This window comes from Trematomus bernacchii, unplaced genomic scaffold (assembly GCF_902827165.1).
Source record: "Trematomus bernacchii unplaced genomic scaffold, fTreBer1.1, whole genome shotgun sequence".
NCBI classification, from domain to species: domain Eukaryota; kingdom Metazoa; phylum Chordata; class Actinopteri; order Perciformes; family Nototheniidae; genus Trematomus; species Trematomus bernacchii.
Window position 1 is genome coordinate 525,283 of NW_022987772.1, and position 22,209 is coordinate 547,491.

Consider the following 22,209-nt stretch of genomic DNA (forward strand, 5'->3'; position numbering starts at 1 on the left):
TGCACACTTTCTTTTGGGGGTCGAAGAGCAGGCAGGGGGTCTCTATAGAGGTCCCTGAAGGCAGCATCTCCCTGGTTCAATGGGATTTCTCCATGTGATGTTGGATTATTGCAGAAAATTATCTCTGTGGCAAACAAACATTCAGTAGGATGATCTCTCTATTAACACCACTTTATGATAACAAATATCCATCATTTTGGAAAATAAAGTGAACAAATATATAAATGTAAGATTATAGTATAATATAAATACTGTTTTTGAATTAAAAGTCATAGTAAAGTATGTTGAAAAAGTGATAGTATAGCATTTGTATTACTTGTTTTAAATGTCATTGTAAAGTATGTTGAAAAAAACACATCGAAAATCTAATTTCAGAAAACACAAATAAAAGTGATAGTATTTAAAAACTTAAAACGTCATAGTTTAGAAAAACATAAAAATCTGTTGAAAAGCATTGAATTAGTCATGTTGGAAAAAAGGTCATAGTGTAGCGTTTTGAGTAGTAGTAAAGTATGTGGAAAATACCATTTCAGAAAATGCAAAAGAAAACTCATAGTATAGTTTGTTGAAATACATTTAAATAAGTCGTAATTTGTCAAAAATATAATTGTGGACAAACTTAAAAAGTTGTAGGATAGTATGTTTGAAAAAAGTTAAAGTTAAAGTACAGAATGTCGGAAATATAATTTTGAAAAATATAAAAAAGTAATTTGATATAATGTTTAACAAAAGTCATCGTATAGTATGTTTAAAAAGGGGATAATAAGCAAACAGGAAGTGCTAAAATGCTGACTCATTTCAGGGTTTTAGGACTCATTCCTGCAGAACTCTATTAAGACGTTTTTTCACAAACATAATATTTTACACACTTACAGTTCATCATGCAGCTGCAGAGGATTTACAATGTCTCACCTTTGGTCTGTTTTTAATTTGAGTATAAATATATTATAAAAGACAACATGGTGAGTAAACAAAAACACGTTTAGTTATTACTTTTAAATAAAGAGATTGATAATTAATTTTGTGATGAATGCAGTCACTTAACAATCAGTCAAAGGTACGAAAAAACATGTTTTATTTACAGAGACAGGAACAGGAGAGAAGTTTCACCATTTGACTTAATAATTAACTTAATTGAATATCAAAACTGTCTGTGAAAAATGTTATAAATACTGTTTAGAAATGTGTCAAGACTAATAAATAGCATGAATAAGATGTTAAAAAAAATTATTCTTCTAAAATATTCTCAATAAAATGATAAAAAGCAACAGGAAACAGGAAATTCAACAAAGAATATTGTTTCTATCGTATCGTTTTTGGATATTCTCCTCTTTTGCAGAAACGTTCACTTTTTTCAGATTAATAAATAGCAGGGAATTCCCAAAGTCTTCTTCTACACATTACAGTCATCTCCATAAGAAGATTGAACACAGAATATGGCTGCTCTTCCCAAACACACACACACACACACACTTCACGTCTTTAACACAGTCTGCAGTTTCACCCCCGGCAGGCAGAGTGCAGGTCGCTCAGTCTGTGGATCAGCAGGGTCTCCAGGACCCTCAGGAGGGGGGGGGGATCCTCGGGGCTCGGGTTCTGCCCGACGACAGCCAGCAGCAGGCGGTGGAAGTCGTCTCGCTGCAGGAGAACCTCCAGGTTCTGCAGGAAGAACCCTTCACAGAACCGGCAGAGAGCAGAACCTCCGTGCAGCTGCAGAGAGGAAAAGACAGTGAAGGGTTTACCTCTGACTGTATGTCGAATGCAAAGAAAAGAGTCAGAGTATAGTACGTTTAAAGTATCATCATTTTGTTCAAGTACTTTAAATAAAAAAAACAGAACATAGTATGTAAACATGTTTTTTAAAGAGTTTAGAATATATATATATATATATATATATATATATATATATTATATAAAATAAATAATATTAAAGTCATAGTATTGTATTTAAGAAAACTTAAAAATGATGTATTTATGATGATTCTATGAATTTAAAAAGAGAAATACTTTTTTATTTATTTATTTTCAATACTTTACTTTGACTTTTATTACTTTATTATAACCTGTGACCTTTTTGTGAGTGTGTCTTTCTCTGTGTGTGTGTGTGTGTGTGTGTGTGTGTGTGTGTGTGTGTGTGTGTGTGTGTGTGTGTGTGTGTGTGTGTGTGTGTGTGTGTGTGTGTGTGTGTGTGTGTGTGTGTGTGTGTGTGTTTGTGTGTGTGTGTTTGTGAAAGTTAGTGTGTGAGTGAGTGAGTGAGTGAGTGTGTGTGCGAGCGTGCATGTGTGCGTGTGTACCTTTGCGTTGTGGTAGATGTACACAGCGTTGTCCGGAGTCAGACTCTGAGAAAGCTTCATCTCACAGATCCTCTGCAGACCTCTGAGCTCGAAGAAACCCGCCACCGGCAGCAGCTGCAAAACAGAAAACACACACACACACATATATAGTTATCTGTACAATTATAAAAGTGTATACAACAATATATTAATAATGTCAATATATATTTACAACATGTTATTAACAGGTGAGTGAACTTACCTCCATGGCGTCAGAGTGAGAGAGAGTGAGTCCCTCAGTTCCTCCACAGTACAGAGACTGCATCATCATCTACACACACACACACACACACACATATTTTAGTGTTAATAGCAATACAGTACAATACAAAGGGGCTTTATTGGCATGACCACATTTTAATAGTATTGCCAAAGCATTCCTCACAAGGCGTTATGACAGAACAAAACAAAAATCAACACTAAGCATAAATGTCAACAATACATGTGGTTAAATAGCCCTCACACAGTAAAGTAGATCTAATACCCCTTTCACACCAACGGTGTTTCAGGGCCGGTTCGGTGCTGGTGCTTGAAAAGCACCGGGTTTTCCTGTTCACACCGCAGCGGAGCAGCGTCATAGCTCCGGAATCCGGTTCGTTTCGAGCACCAAAAAGTTGTCCGTCTAGAACAGGGGTCGGCAACCTTTTTGATATGAAGTGCCATTAAAATAAAAAATTGTTATCGGCGTGCCAACGATCGAGAATTATCAACGGGGGGGGGGGGGGGGGGGTTGAGGAACTTGACGCTGGTGAACTATCAACAGGAGGGCGGGGGGAGCCTCGCTGCGCGGAAGCAGTGTGTGTGTGTGTACCTGTCAGCACAACTTACATGATGCCATTTAAATAATTGGTTTAAACGGCATAATAATAAGGACGATCGTCCGTTCTGTGATTCTCCAGAACACACATGTTATGATATTAGGGTCATGCAGAGTGAGATGAGATCGCTGTCCCTTTAAGAGAGAGAGAGAGGGGTGTGGCGTGTGCATGTGTGTGTGTGGATGGTAGAGCGACAGTGAGCGAGCGTGTGTATGTTTCTGGAAGTGAAACGAGGCAGCAGAAAAACAGAGGTCTGTGATGTATTTTGTGAAACAGAAGAACAGCTAAATAAATGCAACGGCCTCCCAAGAAGAGCTCGCCTCTCTCCAGTCATTTAAGCTAAAGTGGGTTATTGAACCTGAAGCTTGTTGCTTCTGCCCTCCTCGACTACGGTCTGGGAGCCGACAGGAAAGTTCAACACACAGATGGCCAGTCCGCCCCTTTGTAGCATATTATTTCAATGAGAGATGAGCAGATCGCCACTGGGCTTTCAACTAAAGACACAGCCACGCAAAAACTGTGGCATTTGTAAAGCTCCTTATGGGTACTGCAATGTGTGAAGTGCTTTCCTCTGTGGTGAAACGATCAGCCCTGCACCACGGAGGAAAGCGGCAGAAAGTCACCTGGAGTTAAACAGAGCGGGGCTGCGCTGCGTGCATGGCTTCCTTCTGCAGATAACGGGGAGATGCGCTCTGGCGGCGGTCTCGTTCAGGATCCGAAAATACAATTTAAATATTTGCACACTTATTCGACTTATTCCTAGTGTGCCACTGGTTACGGTGCCGCGTGCCAATGTTGGCACGCGTGCCAGGGGTTGCCGACCCCTGGTCTAGAAGCAAGAACCGCATACGTCACGCTTACGTCGGAGGGGGGCGAGATTAACCTGAGCTAACACTTAAGGCGAGTACGGCAAATAAAAGTTGTAACAAGCAGTAGTGCTGAGCAAAGTGACTAGAACGCAACCACACACTTGTTAAAAAAAACACACTTTATAAAGTCAGGCAACACTAACCAGGCTTCGTGTGATTCTGTTTATTTGTACCTTACTTTGACCATCCGTTCGCTGTTATTGATCATTGTGGAGAGCAGGCAGACGTTTTGTTTGTTATTATAGCAGCTATCGGATGGAATCAATACATGGGCTGCACAGGTTGTCATGTCCGACTATCACAAGTAGAATCATAATGAAAAATACGTCGGTAAAAAGTGCCTGTAGAAAACTGCTTAGCAAGTAATCAGTTTAGCTTCGGTTGCTATGCTAACATCACCCATGTTATACCAGAGAAACTTTCATAACAGCGTTGTGATGCCAAACAGCGTCAATTCAGACTGACACACATTCACTTAAGGGGAACTGGGGATATGTATCAGCTGCTTGTGTGACAGTCAGACAGTGAATACTTTAGAGCCGTGTGAGCTAACCCGGAGCTAACGGGAGAATACACTCCCGTTGAAGAGCAGCCGGCCAGCACTGCAGCGGTCGGTAAATGCCGCTGAAACACATTAATAAACAATGAACCACGGCACTCTGGAGAAAAGTATAAGGTTGGAGAAGTCGTTATTTAATTTAATCTGGCTTCGTATGATTAAAAGCAACACAGTCCCCGGCCCGTTGTTGTTGTGAGGTGAGCTCCGGCGTTGGGGAGAAACTCAGCGACGTAAACTGTGACGTCATGACGCAGCAGCGGCAGCACCAGTCGGGCTCTGAGCGGTGTGAAAAGAGCCGGCGCTAAACCGAAGAACCGGTTCTGAACCAGAAAAGCTCTAGCACGGAGCTTGAACCGGAGTTGCGTTGGTGTGAAAGGGGCATCTGAGTGTGTGTGTGTGTGTGTGTGTGTGTGTGTGTGTGTGTGTGTGTGTGTGTGTGTGTGTGTGTGTGTGTGTGTGTGTGTGTGTCTCACCGTGAAGGTGCTGTAGGTCATGTGACTGACGGTGATGATGTCATCAGTGTCGCAGAGCATCTGTCTGAACCTGACGGGAGAAAATTCACACTTTTATTTAGAAAATCAGCGCACTGGTGTTCATTTTGAATGCAGCTACTTCACATGTATCTTGTGTCCTAACATTGTTCACAAAGAAATGTTCTAAATGTGTGCATTCTTTATGTTTAGGTGTCGGAAATTAAGATAAAATTAGCCGACATATTTGCAGTCAATATCTCTGATGCATTGCTTTGCACATCAGTATTATCAATTTAAATGCATTTAATACTTAATTCTTAATTATTCTTTTAAGATCCTTAAGTTTTATTTCCTTTATATTTTTGACTTTTCAGGTTTTAGGAACTTTCTGTAAGGGCAGTGTTAACAAACTTATTTCAATAAAGAACCCTTTGAAATATATTTAGCCGAATATCTCCTGGTCAGTATCCAGACCATGTATCCCCTGGTTAGGACAAAACATGTATGGTAAAAAAATATATATATATACACACATATTCATATATATTACTAAGAGTAACAGACATGAGTTAATGACCATTTAAAGAAAAATAAGTCAATAATTAGTCACCTTTCAGAAGCGGACATCAGCAGCACTCGGTGAGCGAAGAACGGACGATCCTCCACCAGGAACGTCACGTCCGACATTTCGGGGTTGTTCAGGAAGTGGATATCTGAGGAGAGAGAAGATACCGTTTGAATATTTGAAACATTCATATATGGATTGATTGCTCCGTCAGAGGACAGATGTTTTACCCAGCTGTGTAGACAATCAGGATATCATTTAAAGATCCCCTATTATACTGTTTTTCATCAATACATTATAGGTCTCTGCTATATACAGAACATGTCTCTGAAGTGTTTGGCTCCAAACACCAAACAGATCATTGCAGCATCCCATAATCCCCTCTGCTTCAGCCCTGTTCCCAAAGTGCTGATTCTCTGTCTGTTACTTTAGATGAAAATAAGGAGCCCCTCCCCACGCCCCTCTGAGAGATATTTGGTTACAAAGAACACAATGGTGCTCTAGGAGGAGATTCAGGTGATAAGGTGGGGGGGGGGTTACCTTGGTTGGTGATTGGCTAATGGTTACACAAGACAAAACATCGTTATGACATCATAAAGTGGCCAAAATCTGATCAGCTCATTTTCAGACAGGTTTTTATATAAATGGATCAGGACAAAAAGAGAGAGAATCTTTCTTCCTGAAACTTTCAGAATCTCTTTCCACAGAGGGGGGGACACATGTTGATGTAGAAGAGACATGAAGAAGAGGGGACACATGTTGATGAAGAAGAGACATGAAGAAGAGGGGACACATGTTGATGTAGAAGAGACATGAAGAAGAGGGGACACATGTTGATGTAGAAGAGACATGAAGAAGAGGATTTGGCATAATAGGTGACCTTTAAATATTTGTTAGATTAATACATAGATTAAGAGATGGTCAGCTGACAGATGTTTTACCCAGCTGTGTGGACAGAGAGACGTCCAGAGGTTCGATCGGAGGAACATCTGCTCGGCTGTAGAGGAGAGAAAACACCGAGGCCAGACGCTGCGTTACCACGAAGTCCTGCAGGAAGAAACAACAGGAAATACAGATTTAAATACAATTTAAATAACTTTAGTTGAACGATCTTTGAAGGGATAGATATTCAAAAGCAGATCGTAAAAAAACTATATTTAAATGTCTCTCAATATTATGTTTCTTTCAGGAATATGAAATACAAACACAAATAAAAGCCACTCTTCACAGGTAATTCTTTAACATACATATAACAACATTTCTCTTTTTTCAAACTATCTCTTAAAAGTACCACTTTAATTTTGAAGGGACCAGGGCACGAGAAAACTGGAATTTAAAGAACCTAACTTGTTGAAATACGACAAAAGTGCTGCATATTAAACACTGAATGTAAGAAAAAACAGAAGAAGCATGAACCGAATTTACGATATTTTGCTTTTGTAATCAAAGTTAAGATTTTAAATGTCATCTCCTATCCTTTATACATGACATTCACTGAGGATAAAGCACATCAGGAGGCGGTGTGCACCTTGCTGCTCTCAGTAACAGTCTCAGATGAATGGACACACTACACTGAGAGGAATAAATATCCAGACTTCACCTTGCTGCTCTCAGTAACAGCTGAGGATAAAGAACATAAGGAGGTGGTGTTGTTCACCTTGCTGCTCTCCATCAGGCGCACCATGTCAGGGACTCCAGCCGTCAGCAGCTCGGGGGAGAAGTCCTCCGTCCGGATGGAGCAGAAATCTGAGAGGAGGATCTGAAGGACTCTGACTCTGCTGAGCTGCTGAGCTCTGAGGAGGGACTGCAGCCAGGAGTGGAGCCTCCAGGGAACGCCTGCAACAATATATAATAATTATAGTAATATATATATATATATATATATACCTCCAGGGAACTCCTGAAACAACATTATATGATTATATAACTGCACACCTGCAACTATATTGTAATAATAATAACATATATACATATATACCTCAAGGGAACTCCTGCAACTATATTATGCATGACTTTTAACATAATGCATCTCTAAAATTAAACCAGTGGGATAACTGTAAAATTATACAATGAATTCCAAATATGCGAGTCATTCGTTTATCAGAGCTTTGTAAAGTAATGCTACTTGACTCAACAATTTAAACAATCTAATAATGTCAGATATATATAATAATGTATCGTTGATGTATTTAGTAGCTGTGTAATAAGTGGGATTATTTGCAGCGTACACGTCATATAGGCTTCTATATTTTTTTATCTTAACAGACATTAGATAATACAAGACCAACTAAATGTGAAGTAGTGATTATTCTGATATATCTACGACAATATTTATAACACTTCACTATTTATGTTGTAGGTATAATGCTATTATCGTCTTGGCTCATGTGATAATCTCTCCAATGGCAACATGGACATCAGTTACTCAAACCATTATGGGACACCAGACGGGTCTTCATCCAACCATTTCTGTAATATTGAGATAAAGTATGTTGAAGTGTTCTCACCCATCTCTCTGAGCTCCAGGGTCACATCCAGGTATCCGTGCTCAGCGCTGTAGAACGCTGCCTGCTGAAGAGCCTTCGTCCTGGCCTTACAGAGCCGTGGAGCTTCATCTTCCTCCTCCTCCTCTTCCTCCTCCTCCTCTTCCTCCTCCTCCACCCCTTCAGCCAGGATCTCCTCCAGAGACAGGATGTCCTCCTTCCTGTTTCGAGGCTGCAGCAGGAGCCTCCTCAGGACGTTCCTGCAGGAGGACAGAGATGCATATTTAATCAAAAACCCTCATCACATCTCAGGGCTGAATCAAATAAACATGAAACTTGTATTTTATGGTCATTCTTGCCAGAATGTGTTATAAATTCCTGAATGAAATTCCTTTAGGATGCAAGCATTTTTAGTTTACCTGTGTTCATGTACTGAAATATTTTTGGTAAAACGACCGTAATAGTTTGTTTTTTTATGTTTTATTTATATGTTATTCTATTTCTATAATCATGCAGTGTTATCCATCAACACATGTCAGGGCTGAATAAAAGAAACCAATATTGCTGATATTTTTCGGGGAATTCTTGCTGAAAGTTCCCAATAAAACTACCTGTGTGATTGAGGAAAAGGTCTTCTCATTACTTTCAATGCTAAACTAGCAACTTACAGTTCTTTCTTTGTGTAAGTTTGCAGTGTGTTGCATCATCACATAACAGGGCTGAATAAAATAAACCGGTGTTCTAGTATTTTCTAGGAATTCATGCCAACATGTGTTGCAAAGAAAATGCCTGTAGCAGCTGGTGTTTTTAGCGTGTGTACCAGTGTGTTAATGTACTAAAGAATATTGTATGTAATGCAACCTTTAAAGTTAGTCACATTTAAATATGTCATTTATGTTTTTATAGTAATTTGTCAAAACTATTACATTTGTTGACATTTTCCGGGAAGAAAACCTGTTGTCAATTCCAGGAAAATTAATTCTCATGACTTTCATTGCCAAAATGTCAGCTCACAGGTCATATTTTTTAAAACGTTATTTATTATTACAAGGTAGAATGTCTGACCTGTGCCCGTGTGCAGCAGCGTAGCTGAAACAGTTCATGTCCTCGTATAGTGGAGATGTGAGAGAGTTCCCATGATGCACTCTGTTCAGAGGGTCCGCACCGTGAGAAAGGAGCAGAGACACCATCTCATAGTGACCTGAGAGGAGGGGGACATTATATATCAAGCCATTAATGAGCTTGTTACCAATGTACATCTTAAATGTACAAATAACATAATATAATAATATATTTTAATATTGTCTAAAATAATATGAGACAATATAAATACGATGTACCGTAATGAAAAATAAAATAACATCATATAATTGTATGTAAAACCAATATAATTTTTTTAATGGTTTCTCGAATATTATACAAATATATTTTATTATAAAAACGTATAATACATAATATAAAATGATGGTTAAAAGACACCGAAACACCACGAGCATGTCCATATTTTATATATTTGTGTTCCCCTGCAGTAAAGAATCAGAGCCTCTCTCTGTGTGATCAGAGTGTGTGTGTATTTCTCTTCCTGTATATGTAACCTCGTACCTGCAGCGGCAGCGAGCTGCAGCGGCGTCTCAGCGCTGACTTCCTGTCCGTCCTGCAGAGACCCTCCCTCCACGTCAGCACCCGCCTCCAGCAGCAGCTGAAACATAGAGAAATGGTACAGGTAAAGGACTTCTGATTCCACAGGTGTGTTCGTATCGTATTATCTAGTGGAGTTCAGCCTCACCTGAGCCACAGACAGGTGGCAGTGCAGCACGGAGAACGTCAGAGCGACCCAGCGCCGACTGCCGGGGTGAACCGAGGGGTGCGTGTGAGAGCAGCCTGGGACCTGAACACAATTTCAACAAATGTCAAATTATGTATTTATGATGTTTCTATGAATTAAAAAAATAAATACTTTTGAATGTATTTATTTTATATACTTTACTTTGACTTTTATATACAACTTCTTTTTAATGACTTTCTACAACTTTTTGTTACTTTTTTTAAAACATTAAGACAGTAAATACAATATTTACTTTTGGTATAACATTGTAACACACACACACCCACACACCCACACCCCCACACACACACACACACACACACACACACACACACACACACACACACACACACACACACACACACACACACACACACACACACACACACCACACACACACACACACACACACACACACACTTCAGTCATCTCACACCAGCAGTTCTTACCTGCAGGTCCAGGTGAGCTCCGGCCTCGAGGAGCATCTGAACCAGAGCTTCGTCTCCGGCTGCAGAGGCGTACATCAGAGGAGTCAAACCCTGCACAGAACCATCATAGAATCAGCATTCTACATTTTGTTTTACCTGTTGCATGTTTCTATATGTTTATATTTTAATTACTTACTTATATTTAGCACTATTTATTAATGAATGCAGGAGTTTCACTGTTGTAATTCACTTCCAATAACCCCTAGCTCAGTTTGTCCTGCCTCCCGTGACTACATCGAGTCTTCAAAAAGGTTTGGAGTTTTTTTCAACACTAAGATATGCAGGCAATTTGGCCACGATAGCCCTATTAATAGCAATAAAAGCATGGACCGAATAACTAATAATAATAATAATAGTTTAATGGTTGATTCCTCTCCCTCACCTGGTCGTCCATGGTGTCGAGCCCCCCCCTCCCCAGCAGCTGAGAGGCCGGCTGCAGCAGATCTGCTCGACCGCAGGAGAGCATCCTGAAGCCCAGAGAGACCTGGAACTGAGCTGCAGCCGCTTCTGCATCCAGACCTCTGAAGGAGTGGAAACAGCACTCTGACCTGCAGAGGATCACAGAAAACATTCATCTGTTTGTGGACTCCAGAAACTGATCCTGGTGTCTTTCTATTAAAGAGTTTGAATCCCAAGGAGTAACACATGTTTGTGGCGAGTCATAAAAGAAAGTCATAGTATAGTAGTCACCAAAAAGTATAGTATGCCATAGAAAATTCATCACAACAGAGCCGGCCAGCTAACCAATCAGAGCAGACTGGGCTCTGGTTTCAGACAGAGGGTGAAAAGAGGTGCTGCAGCACAGGCAGTGTGAGAAAAATGAAGAGCTTTTTCAACATTAAAGCATGGAGACATGTCCCAGGAGAGACACTACATACTGATATACACCTGAACATGAGCAGAATATGTCTTAAAAAATAATAATATAGTGAGTCATCAAAAGCTGAGTAGAGCGGTATCACATCACTTCAAACTGTTTCAAAAGAAGCATGTGTAAGCAAAGTGATTTTGGTTTCTTACTTCAGCTGTCGAGGCTCGCAGTCGAGTCCCGGCAGCAGCAGTCTGGCCGTCTGTCTGACATCATCGCTGTCGACCAATCGGCTGCGTCGATGCTCAGCGTGAACCACGGCGACTCGAATCCACTCCATCAGAGGCGGGAGGAGCAGGAACGGCCTGACGGAAACATAACGTCAGTATACATCCAAAATGTGTCCAATAAAGTCCAGAGTGTCGAGAATAGTTTAAAAATTGTATTATTTGTCTACGTTAAAGTATGACGAATCAGTGTGTCCTCAACTATGAGTGATTTTGATTTCTGTGTACATGGATTTCCCATTCATTCATATGGAAAAAAGTTATTATTTTTTCAGAGATTTGCATGAAAACGACAAAACGAACCTCTGATATTAACAAAGAAAAGCTTGATATCAACAGAACAACCTGTGTGTTAGTTTAGAAACTGACACACACACACACACACACATACCATGTATACATCACTTCAGGGGACATTACATTGACTTACATGCATTTCCTGGAGACTTATCCTAACCATAACCAATACATGCCTAACCCTAACCCTGACCCACCTCTCTCTCACACACACACACACACACACACACACACACACACACACACACACACACACACACACACACACACACACACACACACACACACACACACACACACACACACACACACACACACACACACACACACACACACACACACACACACACACACACACACACACACACACACCTCTCTCTGCTCAGTGTCATGGTGGGAGGCTCCAGGTTGGGGTTTTCCAGAGACTCCATCTGTGGGCCGGACAGGAAGTAGTAAAGTGTGCGGAGGGCGTCTGCAGCCCAGGATACTGACGTCTGATTGGCTGAGAGAGCGGGGCTGTGGGGGGGGCTCGAGCTGCGCAGACGCTGCAGATGGTGCATCGCCCGAGAGACCAGATCACCTGCAGAGAGACATCAGTTATTACACAGATTATTCTCATATCCTTTAAACTATAATAGTGTAAGACCTTTTTTAAATAATATACCATAAACGACACCTGCGTACAAACACCTGCATACGGCCTCAAAAAACTACAATATGTCCAAAACTGCCAGACGCTCCGACCACATTTAACTTCCACTTGAATTTGGACTGTTTTGTTTCTCTGATCTGATTGTATGTAAAGTGTCTCTGAGCACTGGGAAAAGCGCTATATGAATATTATGTATTATTATTATTATTATTACAACATAATGTGAGCCAAATATCTCGATTAATAGCAATTAATTATTATTACACTTCACAATAAGGCACCTGGTTAAAGTTAAATGCAGGGGTGCGTAAGGAGGTATGAAAGTGTCATTTTCTGCAACATAGAGCCTTTAATCATGACGAATAAGGGTTCTCTTCCACCTTATATTGCTCTATATATCACACTGAGTAATTTGTAAGATTAAGGGGTTCCAAAGGCCTGCTCCCCTGTAAGTTAAATTAAGACTAAATGTATTCACTTTTGATAGTGAAAATACAATTAAGAGGCTAGATCCATGAAGAACCTTTTTGCAAAACCTGTTTTTTTGATTGCAGTGTTGTTTTAATTTGTCCTAAACCTCTGTTGCAGAGTAAAGCTCGTGCATAAAACTAATATAAATGCCACTATTATCTTATTAATGGAATTGCTGGGTTCTCTTATTGCATGCTTTGATTTAAATACATCAGTAGACGGTTACATATTTGATATGTTCAGTTACTACAGTTACTACTAACACCTGAATAAAGATGTCAACATTAGGATTTTGTGCATTAAACCGAATTTTGTAGGAAACAGAAGATATAGCTGTCTTATAAATGTTAGCACTTTAAAGTAAACGGTGTTAGGAACAGAGAATATATACTTATAAGTGTTAACGTTCCTTCTTGACCTTTTTTGTGAAGGTTTATCTTTGTTTTTTACAGTTTTGTATTGGTTTAGAAAGAGCGACACATACAAATTTGAGCTTATACACACTAGCCTTCCAGTGTGCATTGACTTTTAGAGTTTATTCATTCACTTGCTCCCATCAGGACCATATAGTCAGTCAAAAAAATGTATTTTCTGGGAGAGAGGAATGTGGGAAACAGTAGTGAAGTACATGCTGTGTTTGAGTGCGTTGTGGTCACATTACCCGTGTCATCAGAGGGTGCGTAAACAGAGCCATGAACACTGAAGCGTTTCTCTCTAAGAAACGAGATAATGAGGTACGGTGGCCTGCAGGGTGTGAAGGTGCCCTTGTGTTCTGGATACAAGCCACATTATGTAACCTTTAGGGGGGGGGGGGCGTCTAACGACCCGTCCCCAGACAGTTTAAATAAACACACACAAAACACAGGAGCCGACTGTGGCCTCAGTCACACACACACACACACACACACACACACACACACACACACACACACACACACACACACACACACACACACACACACACACACACACACACACACACACACACACACACACACACACACACACACACACACACACACACACACACACACACACACACACACACACACACACACACACACACACACACACAACCACACATACACACACTCACTGAGCTCGGAGATGCTGCCCACGCAGGTGGAGAGGAGGTCCTGCTGCAGAGCTCTCAGCTCCTGATGGAGGTAGGCGTCCTCCCTGCTCTCCATCCAAACCTCAGGAACCTTCGAGTACGGATTGATGTTGGCCGGCAGCGACAACTCACCTAAAAAAACACACAATATTTATGAGAAAATGCAGAAAACGAGTCCTTAAACCCTTAAATAGAGTCAGCAATTTACAACTTCTTGTCCCCTCTTTTGACTGTGTTTTTGGATGTTAGCCTGAAATACGGCGGTTGCTAACAAGTGTCTAAATGAGACGACTAAACATCATCACGCCCAATATTAGCCGCCTTTAACTTAGCAGTGGTGACGTGAAGTCATGTGACTCCAAAAAGAAACACCAGATTCAAATCCAGACCCGGTGTAATGGCAAAAATAAAACATCCAAAGAAAATTCCTGCGGCTTGAATCAGAATAAGAATCAGATCACCCAAACACTCAAATGTGCCAAAATGTGGCTAAATACAAAGCTTTTGTTTGTCAGAGGTGCAGATATCTTGATGGTTAACATTTGGTTAGCAGCTAACTTTGCTAGCGACATATAATAGCTGTGTCCTTAGCTATACTTTGTCAAATAGGTGCATTGATACTGGTAAAAACAATGTTTCTGTGGTTGGCTTCAAAATCCATTTGACTGTAAATCGGAAACAGCCGTGTCTTTGATACTTGACAATTGATTTTAACAGAACAACTTGAAAAAATCTTTAATCTGAACTAATTCTTCCACTGCAGAACGAACCACAACCCAAAGACTTTCTCCATTTCATCCGCATGATACACCTCCAACATGTGTTGTGTTAAGCACACCCTCCCATTGTGTGAAGTTGAAACGGTATTTGCTGACTCCTGATCTTCCACACAATGGAAACAGCTTCAGAGGCGATCTGCCCAAAAGCTAAAAAAACTGAAGCCTCCTGCAGCTGAGAGTACACCTAAAAAATGTACAATCATTATGTATGTGAAGAAAAACATCATCATCATCATCTTCCTCATCATCATCATCATCTTTGGAAAACCACAGTGACGGGTTTAAACTCTAACTTTTCTTTTTCAGACCAATGCATGTATATTAAATTGAAAGGAGAAAGACGTAAAAACTTTCTGTAGAGATTTCAAAAACATCAAACCCAGTGCACTTAGACACTTAAGACGTGTGATTATCCAGAGTATAAGAGTTCACTTATTAAGACGAACACAATTAGATTACATGAACAAAGATATCTAAAAGGTAATCTCGTTGCAGGCAATTCATTTTATGTGGGATCATTTGTAGCTTTGTACTTAAAAAGCTAGCAAACGTAAGTGAACTACAAGCTAGGTAACTGTTGCTATCGAACTAGCTTACGTTAGCCAGCTATCTAACAACAAGCTAGCTAGCAAACGTTAGTTATTTATTTTACAAGCTATAAACTGTAACATTTGCTGTATATTGAAATAATAAACAAGCTTATGTTAGCTACTTATCCAACAAGCTAGCTATTGAAGGTTAGTTAACTACTTAAAAAACTAGGTTTACAATCTAACTAATTAACTAGCCTATGTTAGCTACTTGTAACACAAGCTAGCTGGCGAACATTAACTATTTACTTTCTCACAGCTCCAAACATCACCGTAAATTCCAAAATATGCGCTATCTGGATAAAATAATCATATATTATTCATCTAAATGGTTAGTTTCTCAACTGAGAGAGTATAATACCTTAATAAAAGTTCATTCAAAAGCTTAAAATCAGTTTATTTGGAAAGTAAAGTTTGATAAAGCTGGCGACGTTATGCAAAATAAATCGCACATACAATCTAAACAGAAGTACCAACACAACATAGGACAATATAGAAGCACCAGGGAAGCATAAGGTGAATTCATTACACTTTTTTAAATGTTAAAGTAGAAAATGTCCTTTGTTGATGTTAAATGCAGGAGCCAGGGTTAATACACTGTTGATTAGTGACAAAAAGGTCACATAAAGAACATTTATTCCTGCAAAGTGCCCGACCTCCGCCCCATCGAACACCTCTGGGAAGAGCAGAAGGCCAACAGTGTTTAACACAAGTTCTGATTGAACAGATTCATCACTGGAAAACACACCTCAGCTTTGTAAAAGTCCCCTCTTGTTTGGAGTGAGAAGTGTGTGTGAGTGAGTGTGTGTGTGTGTGTGTGTGCGGAGGATAATTGGTGCTGATTACTGCTGTGTTTACAGACAGAGCGAGGGGACAGGCATCTATTCATGGCACACAACAGGAGACCATTCTGCAGCGAACAAACCACTGTTTTCTAATCCCTACCTGTGTAACACACACACACACACACACACACACACACACACACACACACACACACACACACACACACACACACACACACACACACACACACACACACACACACACACACACACACACACACACACACACACACACACACACACACACACACACACCCACAAACACACACACGGGCCCTGTCAACGCAATTTTTCAGTAGTAAAAGCCATAATTCAACAATGCCTGTCGCTGTGTTTGTGTCCATTTATTTTGTTTTGCACATATTCACATGCACACTGTTTGGGAGAGGAGTTATTTTGTATTTATTGTCCTTTCAACTCTGTAGTTTGTGATATTTCTGTCCCGTCTACGTAATTTTTCAGTGAACCCCAAAGCCGAAACGGTTGTTGATCCATGCTTGTCGTTGTTTTTGAGCCCATTTCTGATGCATTTAGCTAGCTACAGTAGCTTCTTTAGTTACATTTACTTTTTTCACCTATATCAGTAAAAATGTAAGAAAAAGTAAGCAGGGGTACTGCAAGAAGCCAAACATTGTCTTTTAAGGTGTTGCAATCTATTTTGATGATTGATTAAGTCGTCTGAGTCCTTATTCAAAGAGAGAAAAGTCCAAAATCTCTCATTTTAGCGTCTTAAATGTGAATATTTTGTGTTTTTTTACTCCTCAAAATTGTGTTGTTGTTAAGAAAATATGTTTCATAAATTGATTTTGACTTAATAAACATCCAACAGCTTTTAAAGATAATGAATCAGCAGTGCTTTTTCTGAACTCTGTAAAGCAAAGTTTATGTACAAGATGTCAGCTCACTTTGCAACACACTCTCACACACACACACACACACACACAACACACACACACACACACACACACACACACACACACACACACACACACACACACACACCACACACACACACACACACACACACACACACACACACACACACACACACACACACACACACACACACACACACACACACACACACACACACACACACACAATGCCCTGCTCACATCCAGAGTGATTAAGTAATTTCCCCCGACTCTCCTCGTGTGTACGTGTGGCTGAATCAAAACAGAAGTCTGCAACCGCATCCTCAGAGAAAGTGTGTGTGCGTGTGTGTGTGTGTGCATGTGTGTGTGTGTGTGTGGGTGTGTGTGTGTGTGTGTGTGTGTGTGCGTGTGGGTGTGTGTGTGTGTGTGTGTGTGTGTGTGTGTGTGTGTGTGTGTGTGGGTGTGTGTGTGTGTGTGTGTGTGTGTGTGTGTGGGTGTGTGTGTGTCCCAAGTGAAAACAGAAGCACAGTCACCATGCCTGAAAACAACAAGTCTTTTCTGCAGCGTGGTATAATGCTGCAAGTGTTTCATTGAACAACAGAAGCACAGAGGGGCAAGGTGTGTGTGTGTGTGTGTGTGTGTGTGTGTGTGTGTGTGTGTGTGTGTGTGTGTGTGTGTGTGTGTGTGTGTGTGTGTGTGTGTGTGTGTGTGTGTGTGTGTGTGTGTGTGTGTGTGTGTGTGTGTGTGTGTGTGTGTGTGTTTGAGGTCAGTAAAGTCTAGGCTGGGTCTAACAGAGCAAACAGAGTCCTAGTAAAGATCAAAACTGACATCTTGTAGATAAACGTTGCTTTACAGAGGCCAGAAAAAGCGTTGCTGAATCACGATTTTGCAGATTATGTAAAAAATGTTAAATTGTTTGAAGTTCATCATGTCAAAATCAATTTGAATAAACTTATTTGGAGTAAAATACATCATTTTGAATTAGAACTGCAACAACATTACTTTCAAATTTGATAATTTTCAAGATGAATGACTCTTAATTAAAAAAAAATTATGGATTGAGAAACAAAAATGACTTAGACTAGACACATAAATCACATAATGCTTATTCATTGGGATGAAAAAATAGGAAATCTACTTTCCAAAGCAGGAAACATTATCAGTCTAATGAAGTTGAGGGGTAAGACATAAAATAATACAAAATAATAGAAAATCTGCTCTTCCAAAACAGTTACAGAAACGTCAGTCTCGACCAATATGTGCAAAAACACTAATAAATCAGGAGATAAAAACCTCTATTTCAGGCAATAATGAACAACAACGGGCTTTGGCCAGTTTCTCTGCACTCTCAGTGGTTCAGGAGTGAATCAACTCCTGGTACGTCACAGATTCATGTCAGATATGCATCAGAATTGGCGGGAGGACGTTGTTTAGGTTGGTTAATCTGATTTGAAGCTGCAGGCGGTTTGTCTGGAGCCAGAGAGGATGGACGGCTTTACAAAAGATTTACCGAGGAGGAAGAAGAGGAGGTGTTAACAAGAGAGAGAAGAATGATTACGTCTCGTTAACACATCCCAAAGCCGTTCATCATGGAGGAGTGAAGACATCAACCTGTGATTAATCACTTAGTCCTCTCTCTTTCATCATCAAGACCATGATGGCCTTAATAATTAAGACAAGTACCAATACAGTAATGTCAACATACTTAATTCCAAGTGAAAGTACTGCATAAGTAATCTCAAGTTTTGTTATCAGTCAAATGTATTTAGAGAGGCCTCCATAACAGAATGTATCATTATGTTATCCCAAGGTAATTTGTGATACCAAATGTGTGTGTGTGTGTGTATGTGTATATGTATGTGTATGTGTATGTGTGTGTGTGTGTGTGTGTGTGTGTGTGTGTGTGTGTGTGTGTGTGTGTTTATTTAGCAGTGAACCTTGTGCTCTGCAGTCTGCGCGGGAATGAGAGCTTCCTTTGTGTCGTGTGTGTGGGTCGCAGGCTAACAACACACACTCTTTACTTCACCCGCTTCTTCCTGTGTGTTCTCGGGGGACCATCGGACAGGGGTCTGAAACATGTATCCCAGCATGCATTGGGCTCAAACTGTGCGTTAAGACTGTGTTAATGACGATTAGCTAAAGGTGGCTAATGTTGGGCGTGACGAAGTTGAAAACACAATTTACGAAAACCATTGACTTCCAGACCAGGGGACAGGAAGTGATCAAATGCTGACTCAATATCCAGATTTAGGATTAAGACAATCACAACAGAGCCGGCCAGCTAACCAATCAGAGCAGACTGGGATCTGGTTTCAGACAGAGGGTGAAAAGAGGTGCTGCAGCACAGGCAGTATGAGAAAAATAAAGAACTTTTTGAACATTAAAGCATGGAGACATGTCCCAGTAGAGACAATAGAGGCCCCTTTAACCAACTGAACATTCACATCAAAGTTGAAAATCGTACTCATTCTTCCTTTAACATATGGTAAGTATCCCATGTGATCCTGCATGCAAGCACAGAATAATTTGAGTGTGTGTCAACATGAACTGTCTCTCACACACAAAATAATCCTAATACAAATCCCAGATGTTTATCAGGAGGATCTTCCACTTTCGTGTCCATTATTACCCAAACTGCCTGTTTCCTGTCTGAAGGGGTTTTCCCATCACACTCGCCACACTGCCGGATATTATCTATTATTTTAATCTAGATTATTCTCTGAGTAATTTAATGCCACCAGTAACGTTTCACTCTGTAATACCACACAGATTTAATATAGGACTGATTCGGAAGCAGGGGGTTTCCAAAAGAGTGGGGACTTAAAATATATCTGGTAGTAGAGCAGCAGTTAGTTACATTATTTGTATACTTAATCCAATCTATTCAAGTGTTTGTCTCCAGTGCAGTAGATTGTAGAAGAAGGTCATTTTTCTGAGGATATCGAGGAAAACTAGCTTCTTGTTAAACTGGTGAAAGAAAAATGACAGAAGGTGGTGGAACTTATATCTGTTTACATTCAGACTGCATGATCCTTCTGCTTAAAACAAATTAATATCTGACAGGACATAAGAATAAAAACATAATTGAGCGACAACAGGAAGAGGGAACCTCTCCTGTGAATCCTGACATGTGTTTCTTTAGGGGATGGACTGTGAGTGTTTTCATTGCTAAACATGTGACATTTCACACAACGTCATTTTTCCCGGGTAAAGTTTGTGTTTGTAGAAAGTTTCCCAAATCAAAGGTATGTCATAAAGGTGAACAAAATTAAAGAAATGGGAAAACCTCAAAAGTTAACAACTGAAATGAAGGTTTAAAACCAGATAACATGTGTTCATAATAAAACAACTGATTTGGACATTTTTCCAAAATTCAAGTTTAATAACGTGTATTTTTTATCCAATCTTGACGGATTTAACAAAGTAAAACAAAAGATTAATTGCTGTAGATATATGTCATTAAATATAGTCTGTCAATATTTTTCTTTCTTTAAAAATGTCATACATTTGTAAAATGCACAAAACCTAGAAGCGAATTTCTCCAAATTTCAGTTATCTATAACAAAAAGTTAAACTCAAAGATATTGTGTATTTCTATTTTAAATAACATGAAGCAGCAAATCTCACATGTTCAAGTGCTTAAGATAGAAAAGTTAGATCTTTGTGTTTTAAACATTACAGTTAAATACTTTATTACCTGTCCCATCAGTTTGACAAACAGTTCCTTTACTTCAAATTAAATCCATATGTCTTTCTGTTAATTATATAATTCTATTTGAACCTGCAACGTATTCAGATGGAAATGAGCTACTCATTCTGGCATAAATTGTCTATTTTCCCTTTTTAATTAATGTATGTATATGTTCCTTATTTATTAAAGACATCATTATAAATACATTTATGAGTTTTGATTTCATGGAGGTAAAAATAAATGTTGTCGTGGAGGTAATTTAACTCAAATTCAAATCAAATTGGCATTATTGGCATATCAAAAACAGTATTGTCAAATCATGTTGTACAGTTACAACAACAAAATAAATAAAAATAACACTATTCATACATTATAACACATAATACATGTGGCTCACAGCAAACAATAATAAATGGCAACAATAACATGTAATTAAAAATAACTCACCATTCTTGTTTTTGCCACAGATCAGATGCTCGTACCCCTGCAGGACCCCCCACAGCTCCGCGTCGCTGTTCACGGTTCCCTCCAGCAGCTCCACGGTCACCGGGCAGCAGCACACCTCTCCGCCGGGCAAAAGCTCCTCTTCTTCGGCCAAACGCACAACCCGCACCGCCCGTCCCACCACCTCCTCCGTCAAACTCTCCACACATGCTGCGAGACACACTGCCGCGTACTCATGCACACGCACCGACACACGCGTCTCCACCATCCACCTGAAGAAGCGGCCAACGGACAGCGTGAGCCCGCAGCGCGCGGACTTCCCCCTCTGGCGCGCGGGGTCCCCGGAGCTCATGCAGTGCAGAGACACCGCCTTCACCGCGGAGGAGATGCACTTGTCGGCCAGAGACCAGCTGAGCACCAGCCTCACCGCGCTCTGAACCTCCAGGCGTGTGCACCGTCTGTGGAGCTCACTGAGCCGCTGCGCCTCGCGGGAGATCCGCACCAGAGCGCGCCGCAGCAGAGAGGAGAGCCGCTGGAGAGCCTCCTCTGTGATGGATGTATGCGAAACTTTACGCACGACTTCCCGCAGCTCCTGCTCCGTCCACGGGTACTCCTCCACCTCGGGCAGGCGGGGACACTTGAGCAGGAGGTCCGAGGCCTCCTCCGGTAATGAGCTCACCGTGTCCCAGCTACCGTCTCTGCTGCTCAGAGAGCCGCCGTGCCGCTTCCAGGCTCCCCGCAGAGGAGTGCTGCTGTGCGGCGGAGACTGCCTCGACCCACCGGATGAGGACAGGCTGAGGGACGGGCTGAGGTCCCCGGTCACATAGCCCTGATCCAGGCTCAGGTCCTCCAGGTTCTTCACCAAAACACTGCTGGACATGATGTAGATTTGTTTTACGCACAGTGGAGTAAAACGTTTTCCATGAAGTCTAAGTTTCCCTGG

The 22,209-nt window shown here is 40.7% G+C and overlaps 1 protein-coding gene across 1 annotated transcript; it reads right to left on the reverse strand.

Annotated features, from left to right (window-relative positions):
• Positions 1 to 1,178: 1,178 nt before the first annotated feature.
• LOC117497018 (ankyrin repeat and BTB/POZ domain-containing protein 2-like) lies at positions 1,179 to 22,149 on the reverse strand. Its single transcript, XM_034148905.1, has 17 exons — positions 21,270 to 22,149; positions 14,025 to 14,174; positions 12,178 to 12,385; positions 11,434 to 11,586; positions 10,796 to 10,961; positions 10,375 to 10,464; positions 9,887 to 9,988; positions 9,703 to 9,799; positions 9,166 to 9,301; positions 8,125 to 8,360; positions 7,275 to 7,453; positions 6,559 to 6,664; positions 5,663 to 5,765; positions 5,053 to 5,122; positions 2,536 to 2,604; positions 2,295 to 2,408; positions 1,179 to 1,710 (listed from the first exon to the last, which is right to left on the reverse strand). Exons 1-17 carry the CDS (start codon positions 22,144 to 22,146, stop codon positions 1,501 to 1,503), a joined length of 3,066 nt encoding a protein of 1,021 aa, XP_034004796.1. The 5' UTR covers positions 22,147 to 22,149; the 3' UTR covers positions 1,179 to 1,500.
• Positions 22,150 to 22,209: the final 60 nt, after the last annotated feature.